General features: G+C 37.7%; 1 protein-coding gene across 9 annotated transcripts in view; it reads left to right on the top strand.

Annotated features, from left to right (window-relative positions):
- The first annotated feature begins 278 nt into the window (after positions 1-278).
- The window catches only part of CABCOCO1 (ciliary associated calcium binding coiled-coil 1), a 144237-nt gene continuing 133381 nt past the window's right edge, over positions 279-11134 (top strand). For all 9 annotated transcript variants that reach the window (XR_009559349.1, XR_009559350.1, XR_009559352.1 and 6 more), the window contains exons 1-2: positions 279-418; positions 10546-10649. Coding sequence is in view for 6 of the 9 variants with exons in the window: in XM_060286400.1 (XP_060142383.1) it covers positions 338-418; positions 10546-10649 (185 nt within the window). In the remaining 3 variants the exon portion in view is untranslated. The remainder of the gene's footprint in view (positions 419-10545; positions 10650-11134) is intronic.

Below are 11134 nucleotides of genomic sequence, written 5' to 3'. Positions count from 1 at the left end.
GAACTTGCTATGTGTTCGCAGTGGTCACTTCCACGTACACTAGTTCGTTTAAATTGCCTTCTTTTTTTTTTCTTTTTTTTCTCTCTTACTAAAAGGAACGAGTCTGTCTCTACTCGGTGATTCAAGGCACCGCTGCGGGCCTTCCCGGCAGAGCGCCCCGCAGCGGCCGGACCCGGGTCTCCTGCTCCCAACGCCACCGGGTCCCAGCCCTCTCCCAGCTGGGGACGCGGTTCCGGACCGGAAGCCGCTGTGCGTGGTGCTCACTTCCCTAGCCCAGCGACCCCGGCCCCGCCCCGGTTGCCCCGGCGACGAGGGGCCGCTGTGCGGCGGCTGGATCATGGCGGCGTCTGTGGGGACGACTCCCGGGGGGACGACCCCCGCGGGGATGACTCCGGCGGGAACCACGCCCGAGTCGGAGGTACGCCGTCCCTGCCCGGTACCCGCGACCCCCGAGCGCCCGCCCCCTGCCCGCGGCCGAGGCTGGTCCCGGGGAGGCGCCTCCCGCCGGGGGTTGGGTGCGCGGACCCGAGTGTCGGAGGGTTTGGGAGCGGGTCCCGGGCGGCGCGGGCTCCGGGGGAGTGAGAGGGGGTCCCGGAGCCACCGCCCCGCGCTCCCCGAGCCCTGCCGCTCGACGCGCCTCGTGCTCTCGAGTGTAAACTAGAAATCCTTCCGTTGGACGGTTCATTCGTTGCCCCAAAGGCCTCACAAGTACGCCCTTTTCCCCGATTCTCAGCACTTGAAAGGGAATTCTGGCAATCTTGAATGGGCCCGACTCTTTTGGAAATTACTACTAATTCACTTCAGATGATCACAGTTCCTGTTGCTCAAAAGCTGTCGTGGAATAATTACTCTTCATTGGTAGTGGGTAGATTAATATTTGAAGGCCAGTGTTTCCCTTATTATTTTGCTGTTTCTCTAAATAATAAATACATAATAGGAGATGGGACAAAGGAGGAACGCCTGGAAAATCGACCTTCCGGTTATGACTTAGTTGCTCATCAGCCCCTTGTTTTTAGGAAAAGTATTTAACGTCCTTGGGCCTCCAGTGGTTTCCTGTGTAAAATAAAGATTTTTCCTCAGGCCCCTCCGAACACCAGTTCTCAGTAATAAATGGGTTCTAGGTAACTTGAGTTACTCACAAGCTTTGTATCCTGAGATTTTAATTAAGCATATATGCCAGATATTACTAAAAAATGTTTAAACCTTCACATACTTGAGTCAGTCATGTTGTCCTAAGAAGTTTTTTCTTCTGTTTTTTTAAGACTCTGAAGGTGAATAATGTTATAATTAACATTGCTAGGCTCAACTTCCTTATTTGTGTAAATAACATTTTTTTTGTACAGAAGATATGTATTAGCTGCAGTTTTATAAATGAAGAAACACAGAGCCAGTGAATTCAGTGCCTTGCCCAGAGATGTGCAAGTCATTCCCAAGCCATTCTTCCCAATACTGTGTGCAGACCACTAAAGCATGCGGATTCTCCTATGAGCCTTTTGAAATTAGCATACATTAAAAATACATTTTAATGTGATAAACTGGTTACTAACCCAGTTACTCCCATGTGATCTCTAATGTAAGTAATATAGTTTCAAAAGTGGCATAGGAAATTTCCCAATTAAATTGTGTTATTTAAATATATACAAAAACTTACTTATGAGAATGGACAGTTGTCAGTGTACACCCACATATATAGTTTCCCATGTAGATAATGTCCTTTGTAAGAAAGACTGATAATTTGGGGTTAATGAGCCTGCACTTCGAAAAAAATACCCCATAATTTTTCTTTTATTAAAAGATGAGAAGAAGTGCCATGTTCCAGGAAAAAAATAATCACTTTTTATAATGGACGAGTCAAACGAATACATATAGACGTTAGGTGATTGTCTGCCATCTTAACCCTGTCAGTGGGCACTTTTGTAAACTTCTTGGAGAAGCAAGTATTCCCCATGACAATCAATAGTCTTTTAGTAACAAACCGAACAAATCAAGTTGGAATTTGGACTCACTTAACTGTGCTCATTTACTAAGATTAACACACTGCATGGTCAAAACTCCATTTTCCATTCTAATGAAAGCAGAGTTCCTGTAATTCATGGAGTAGACAGTTGATCCCTAGTGTTATGTCATTCATTAGAATAAGTCCTGCCTGCCACCCATTTGTGCCCGCTGTGGGTTTCAGGGGTTAGATAGAAAAGACAGCAAAAATCTCTCTCGGTGTGTCTGTTCCCAAGGCTACATCTTTTCAGTTAGGTACTGAAAGGTTCTTCTCAGGTCAGATTGTTTACTGAATTGATCCCCCAAGACCTAGTCCCTTATAGTATTATTTCTTAATAATTCTTTATCCAAATTGACTTAGCCAGTGCACCATCCAGTCATCTGAGCCAAGCAGTAGTGAAATATTTCTTTTCTTGCCAAGTCTATTGGAAATAAAGCATAAGCTTCCAATAGTCTGAGGTTTCCCGTTTGTTGTTTGTTCTCAGTACCTAAAATAAAAACAGCAAATTATCCCAGTCGTATAGTAGGCACTCAGTAAAAATATAGCTTAACTAATTGAAATTAGAGAGGGTCTGACATATGCCAGGAATGTAGTTATCATAGCTCAAAATCTGCTCTATAAGATACCTTGAACAAGCAGACATGAGATGCAGGTCCAGGAAAATATTTCTTATGTAATATTGCTTAAACTTTTTTTTGCCAACTATCTGAATTCAACAATCCAGTTTCTTTAGTAACATGGGAGTAAATGCCTCCTTCTAAAAGGTAAGACTAAACATTTGGAGATATCTATTTAAATGCACAAGACCAGAGAAATGACGACAGTCTGAAAATATTTCCTACGTATATATCTGTAACTGAAAGGAGTTTATAAATTCTCCTAAGTTAATTTATAAGTGAGTTTGTAAATGAATACTTAGAATTCAATCATCAGTCTTTTATCGATAGTTTGTTCATAAGCTGACTTTCTTAATATCTTCAAAAATACTATTTGGGACATGTAATCATTTAAGTATTATATGTAAAAGGACTATACTTCAACTCATATCAGAGACCTAAAAGAAAATGTAAATGATTATTTCCCAATTGCTTCTTTTGAATAATTTCCCTTAGTGTTAACAAATCCCCTAACAGATGACATTTATTCAATGCCTTTGGGACTTCCTCAGGACAAGGGGACACTTACATAATCCTGAGTGGAAAGATGATATCACCTGTGGTAAAAGCCTCAGTGTGTTTGGGGGAGGCCATAGACAATTCTCTCGACATTAGGCGGTCCCTACGGACCTTGAAAATAGCCCCCGCCCCGTCATTGGCAGGTTAGAGAGAAACACTTGGGGCTCAACTTGGGCACCAAGATGACCAGTTTCCTGCAGTTGCAATGTCATTCATGAGGTATTTATTGAAGCCATTTACAGCACATGGTGTAGATCAACCTGTGCAGGGCTATGGGAGGTTGCCAAAAAGTTGCTCAAAATATTGTTGAAAAAACAGTGCTAATATTCCTTAAAATGTGAATATACAGTATCATTATTTATCAGACACTTAGAACCTCTGGAAATATTGGCCTTGGGCGTGGAGGTATTGACAAACATTTGGGTTTGTCTTTCATCTTACCATTAGTCTTTGGGTTTCCTATCTTATTCTTATTTCCTGCTTCTTCTCCCCACTCCATCCTCCCTTTCAGGTTGCACAAATCATCTTCAATTTTTTTCTAATATTTAAAGTTTTATTTTACTAAAGTTAGGTCTTTAAGACAGCTAAAATTAATTTTTGATGGATGTACTGTGTATTTGAAATGAGGATCTAATTTTGTTTTCTTCTAGACATGAACCATCAATTATGCCAGTTTCATTTACTATAAATAAGCCATACTCTCTTCCCATGGAGAATGGACTGACTGCCGCTATCACATTACATATGTACATGAATGGGCACAAGAATGGCTGAAGAGTCAGTGGAATAGAATAGAGAATCCAACATTTATATATGTATATGTATAAATTTATACATGTAGGTATATTTTTGAATTTCCATTCTCTATTTTTTTACACTGACTGGTTTGTCCATTCTTGTGTTACTGCCAAACTACTTTATATTTAACTTTAATGTCTGATTTGGAAAGGTCCCTCTCACTATTTTTCTTTTTCAAAATGTATGTATTCTTCCATAAGAACTTGAAAAAATGATTTCGATAGTTACAAAATGATACAGAATGATACAGTTGAGATTTGAGATTGTCATTGCATTATACTCGTAATGTGGGAAGGCTTTAATTTTTTTAAATTTTATTTATTTTATTGTTGGCTACATTGGGTCTTCGTTGCTGTGCGCAGGCTTCTCATTGTGGTGGCTTCTCTTGTTGCGGAGCACCGGCTCTAGGCGCACGGGCTTCAGTAGTTGTGGCTCGCGGGCTCTAGAGCGCAGGCTCAATAATTGTGGCGCACGGGCTTAGTTGCTCTGTGGCATGTGGGATATTCCTGGACCAGGGCTCGAACCCGTGTTCCTTGCATTGGCAGGTGGATTCCTAACCACTGCGCCCCCCAGGGAGGCATAATTTTTTTTAATTTGAAGGTTTCTAATAAATCTCTTTTATCAAATCTTGTTATTAAACTTTGATAAAGTTTATAATTTCTTTAGGTACTATACCTTTCTTATTATATTTTTAATCCAGTTTAATCAATTTTAATGCCATTTACATTTATAATTAGTTTCTAATACAGAGGAGAGCAGTTAGCCTTTGTATGTTTATGTTATATGTAACCATCTTAGAAGTTTCTTATTAGCTCAATCCATGTTAGTACAATGTCATGTTTCTTGGGTGTGCAGCCATGTAATCTTCAAGTAGAGATTTTATAATGTCCTCATTTCTAATATTTAAGCCACATATCTCATTTTCTTATTATATTATTAGACCCGCTATAGTGAGTTTAATTACAATAATGTTACTAGCCAGAATCCCTTTTTCGTTCCTGGTTTTCATAAGAATACATCAGTGTTTCTTCATTCAATATAATGTTTTGGCGTATAATCTTTTTTATGTTTAGCTATTCTTTTTTTTTTAATATTATTTTTATTTTTTGGCTGTGTCGGGTCTTAGTTGTGGGCACAGGATCTTTTGTTGTGGCACGCGGGCTTAGTTGCCCCGTGGCATGTGGGATCTTGGTTCCCCAACTAGAGATTGAACCAGCATCCCCTGCCTTGTAAAGAGGATTATTTTCTTTTTTTTTCTTTTTTTTTTTTTTTGGCGGTACACGGGCCTCTCACTGCTGTGGCCTCTTCCGTTGCGGAGCACAGGCTCCGGACGCGCAGGCTCAGCAGCCATGGCTCACTGGCCCAGCCGCTCCGTGGCATGTGGGATCTTCCCGGACCCGGGCACAAACCCGTGTCCCCTGCATCGGCAGGCGGACTCTTAACCACTGCGCCACCAGGGAAGCCCTAAAGAGGATTCTTAACCACTGGACCAACAGGAAAGTCCCTAACTTTTATTTTTTTAATTCATATTTTACTGAGAGTTTTGCTGCTGAATTCTTACAAATGCCTGTTTATTATTTATTTTTATAATCATATTATTTTATCATTTAATTTGTCTTAAGTATATGAGACTTATTAATGATAATCTGTCCTTGCATTTCTGAAATTAACCTTATTTGCTCATAATGATAGCTTATTATTCTTTTAGTACAATGCTGGATTCAGTGTTCTAAGGTATTATTTTAACTAGAATTTTTGCATCTGAATTTATTAATGATTTTGACTTATAATTTCCTTTCTGTGCTAATTCAGGTTTTTGTGTATAGCCTGTGCTGGCTTCTAAAAAATGAATTATCTATGGTCTATACTTATTAGACTAACAGAATTTATGTGTTCTTGATTGTTCAGTAGAACTTCAAGTGTAAACTGTCTGGACATGGTGACCTTTTAAAAAGTAGACTTCCAGTTTAGTTCATGTTTGGTCAGGTCCATTTCTTCCCTTACCCTTGGTCAAATTTGATAACGTATATATTCCTAGGAAATCACCCATTTCCTTGTAATTTTCAAATGTATTTCCATTTAATGTGGCATGTATTTATTTTTTCTTTAATCGCATTTGCCCAAGATTTGCCAGTTTTATTCATTATTTTAAAGAACTAGCTCTTGCTTTTATTTATCCTTCTTTCATCTACTTTTTGTCTTAAATTGGCTCCTTATGGTGTCCAGGACTATAGTGAGGTGAGTGAGGGGTGCCAAAAAATTCAGTAGTCAAGAGAAACTATATTTTAATGTAATATTTTAAAAACCAAAATTAATGCAAATAATCCATAATAGATCTAAATTTTAAATAAAGACAGCATCACTATTACTGATTTTTCCTTTTTGCCTCAGGCTCCAACATGGCTCAACACAGCTCTGCTTCTTAGCTCATTTATTTTCAGGCTTGAAGAAAGCCTTTCAAAGTGTGGAAATTGTAGACCATTCTCTGTTCTCTAAGACTGTGAAACACCTCTTAGGCATCTGTGCTATCTTTTTTTAGTGGACATTTATTAAGAGTCTTGTAAGACATACCACTGATGGATACAAAGGTGCCCCCAAAGGCTTAAATTCTAGAAGAAAGACATATGTACAAATGTGGAAAGTTGAGGTGACATTAGAGAAAAAAATTCAGAGAAGAAGTTATCTGAAAATATCAGGCTTACAATTTTAATGCTTCTGGAATAACAGCTAAAATCCAGCAGGTGGTGGAATAAAATGAGTTACAGTGCAGTTTAGCTTACGTATTTTCCTAGTCAGAGATGTAATTTTACAGAGAAAGTGATAATTACATATTTACATTTTTATTAACCTATTCATGAATTTTCCATTGTATCTTTAATTTTTACAAATCAGAATGTATGTATCAAAAGATTAAAGATTTTTAACCACCTTATATCCTTTCTAGGTACATGGCAGTATATAAACAAACAAAAGAAAAGCTCTCGTTTAAAATAGGTCCAGGAATTCAATTTAAGACAAAAGAAAACAAAAAACCAGAGGCAAACCCTCCTACAAGATGATTATCTTAAGCTATCAAGTTTTAGTAAAAAATGAGGCACTAATATTAGGCACCTTAGCTAGAATTATTATTGTACAAAAGATTAAGATTATTGTATTCTCTTTCAGTGCTTGTGTGACCTATTTTCTCCTGTTCAGAAAATTTTCAAATCTAATACAATTGATCTGAATGTCTGTATAATGTACCTTTCATATATATCTTTATTCATTATGAATAATGATAGCAATCTTGTATGTAGTAAAACATATCAGAATGATTTTTTAACATGAATCCAAATTTACGTTCAAATGCCTTGCTGTAAGTCACAGAATTCATCAATATTCAAACCATCATGAGATCTCCAAATCCAGGTCCTGCTTTTTATCATGCTCCATCATCTAACAGTGTCATCACAGGATGGAGATGAATTCAGACAGTTGATAAACAACCTATGTTGACCTAACTAGGACCTGCAGAATTCTAAAAAGAAGTAAAAGATTGAATGACTGTCCCTGAGGAATTTACAATCTAATGGGATTAACAGTAGTAATAATTATACTTTACTGCTAATAATTTAAAAAAAAAATACATGTAACTAACAAATATTTAAACAAATATATAGCCATACATTATGGACTAAAATACTATTCTGTCTAAAAACTGAGTGCATTTAATTTGATTTACAAGTGTCTGAGTGCCTACTAGGTGCAAGGTATTATATTAGATACTCAAATATTGTTTCATACTAAATTTATAATCTAATAGTATGACCTACTTTAGGTTAATTTACCAACTCTAAGATTATGAAAAGATAGCTAATAAAATAGCATATTTTATTTCTAAGTTGGATTTTTAAAAATATAATAACCTAATATTAAATTACAAACGTTAAACTGATTTTCATTACCAATGAGTATTAGCTTTGGGATTTTTCTGTTCTTGAAATAAGGCAAGTTTGGGATGTGATCTTGTTAACTATAGCAAAATGTTTCCTACTCTTACTTATTGGAGCTTATTCACATGGAAAACTAAATAACTGTTGAATTAAAAACATTTGCCCCATCTCTCCCCCAAATCTCACAATCCTTTTTAAAATGTATTTATTTATTTAAATTTTGTTGAAGTATAGTTGATTTACAATGTTGTGTTAATTCTGTACAGAAAAGTGACTCAGTTATACATATATATATTCTTTTTCATATTCTTTTCCATTATGGTTTGTCACAAGATATTGAATATAGTTCCCTGTGCTATACAATAGGACCTTGCTGTTTATCCATCCTGTGTATAATAGTTTGCCTCTACTAATCCCAAACTCCCAGTTCTTTTCTCCCTACCCCTCTTCCCCCTTGGCAACCACAAGTCTGTTCTGTATATCTGTGAGTCTCTTTTTGTTTCATAGATATGTTGATTTGTGTCATATTTTAGATTCCACATATAAGTGTTATCATATGGTATTTGTCTTTCTCTTTCTGACTTTACTTAGTATGATAATCTTTAGGTCTATCCATGTTGCTGCAAATGGTATTATTTCATTCTTTTTTATGGCTGAGTAATAGTCCAGCACGCGCGCGCGCACGCGCGCGCACACACACACACACACACCCCCCACATCTTCTTTATCCATTCATCTGTCAGTGGACATTAGGTTGTTTCTATGTCTTGGCTTTTGTGAATAGTGCTGCTGTGAACATAGGGGTGTATGTATCTTTTTGAATTATATTTTTTTCTGAGTATATGCCCAGGAGTGGTGTTGCTGGGTCATATGGCAACTCTGTTTTTAGTTTTTTGAGGGCCCTCCATACTGTTTTCCATAGTGGCTGCACCAATTTACATTCCCACCAACAGTGGAGGAGGGTTCCCTTTTCTCCACACCCTCTCCAGCACTTGTTATTTGTAGACTTTTTAATCATGGCCATTCTGGCTGGCGTAAATCTCACAATCCTTTATTTTCATGGAGCTACTGGTGTCTTATCTCTTTTTCAGTCTTCTTTTCCATCCCCCATTCACAGCTCTTCTCTTCATGCTCTAGCTTTGGGCAGTTTCATCCATTCTCATACTTGTAGTGACTCCTAAACCAACATCCGTAAACTTGACCTTTCTTGACTCTAGCATTTCTAATTAACCTCTAAACATTTCTTTCTTCTATGTATATTTCACCTAAAATTCAACCACTGAAACCAAATTCATCATCTTGCCTTCTTAAAACTAGCATCATCTTCCAAAACTCTTATTTGTGTTGATGTGATAAGAGTGTCACATATGCTTTTACAGATTGTACTCTGAACAAAAGGACTCAGCTGAGGGTTGAGCAGGAGCTGAAACTACACTCTGTTCACAAGTGGTGCACTTGGGTGCAGGGCTGCATCAGCCTTAAGCCTTTAGTACTTCCTCCACCCAGAGAGGATGCCTTCGTCTAGTTCACACAAAGGTGGCATATGTGATGTTGGAGGCCCTGAGTATCAACACCTTTTTCTTCTAGTCACCTATTTCAGAAACTCAGACTCTCCATTCATTCTTCCCTCCTTTAGTCCCCCAAATGTAATATGTTGTATTTATCCCTTTCTGTTCTGCACACTGCTGGGAGCCCAGTGCAGCCCAATGCCTCATTCCTGAACTGTTCTAACAACCTTTTCATTTAACTCTTCCTTTTTGTCCTTCACCCTGCTACAGAGTACCCTTCATTAAAGCATAGTTTTGTCATTTCATTGCTCAAAAACTTCACGGTCCCTTATTGCCTGTAAAGAACAAACTCTTCAGCCTGTCATTCTTCAACCAGCCATGGTCTAAAATATGTATGGTGCCTTGTGCAGTATCTTGTGTATTGTAATCACTCAGTAAATCTTTATTAAATTATTTAAGATCTCCTGTGATATATTTCCAATGCCCACCTTCCACTTAGGTCCAACTAGTCCCCTGTGTGTGCCCTAGGCACCACTGTGAACTACTTTATATTTACAGAACCGGTACCCAACTGTCCTGTCTTTATCACCTTGGTGTTGCTGAGTCGCTTCACCTGGGACATTATCCATGCTCAGTCTCACAAAGGTTATTTCTCTCTGTAGACTTTCCTTGTCCTGTTGCTGTCCTTGTTGTCCCTTCCTTCCTTTAGACTGAATGACATCTTTATTATGGCTCACTTATTCTGTTTTCTTGTTTTAAAGTCACTTTTAGTTTGTCCCTTCCACAAGATGTTAAGCTTCTTGAGGATAACAAGTCTTTCTTACTTGTCTTTGCCTCCTCTTGTGCCCCAAGTTCAATGAGGAATATATAGATATTCAAAAATGTTTGTTAATTGAAAACCATCACCTCACCCAGTTTTAAATATGCACAAAAGACAGGTTGACTAATGATTCAGCTTTTCAGAAGAGAGGTACCATTACTTAAAGACAGAAAGGAAAAGAGATTATCTAGGAGACTGTTGTTTTTAAATTTTTTCCTGATAGCAGTGAGACAAAAGTAAGAACAAATTTTGGTATCATTGGGATTAATATGTGAAACGTGATTGAAATAACTTATTGCACATTTTTTTTTCGTAGAAAGATACTGAATTCCAGGAGCATGAAGGGATTCTGTGTCCAGATTTTCTTTCAGTTGCCCAGATCACCGAAATGCTAGCAGAGGATATAGATGGAGTTCAACAGTAAGTACTTCAATATTACAACCAAATATGGAACAGTTCTAGTTCTGCATCTATAAATGGTCATGATATGTTATTACACATTTTAAACCTATTTCCAAAATATTTGTTATTATATTTTGCACAGATATATATATCCGGACTGTGGAACACAAAAATTCTCAAACAACTGACTTGTTTCCACTGCTCAGCAGTCTTCTTTATGGGAGAAATGGATTTCAACCAACTTGCTAATCTTAACAGAGAATAGGGATTTATTGTTAAAAGCAGCCATTAGCATATGCCATCTTCTTTTCTCTTTCATTTGTAAAACTGTCAGTATGCACAAGAACCTTTAGGTCTTCTGTCTCATCATGACAAGAGTAAGATGTATTTTCTGTAATATTAATAGTGAATACATTTTATAATTTTGGAAATCCTGAATATTAGCCATCCACCTGTGATTTTTATTGGATATGAAGCTATGCTAAGTATTCTAATCTCATACA

Source organism: Globicephala melas, chromosome 16 (genome assembly GCF_963455315.2).
Source record: "Globicephala melas chromosome 16, mGloMel1.2, whole genome shotgun sequence".
Classification (NCBI taxonomy): Eukaryota; Metazoa; Chordata; class Mammalia; order Artiodactyla; family Delphinidae; genus Globicephala; species Globicephala melas.
This window is presented reverse-complemented; position numbering and strand designations above follow the sequence as displayed.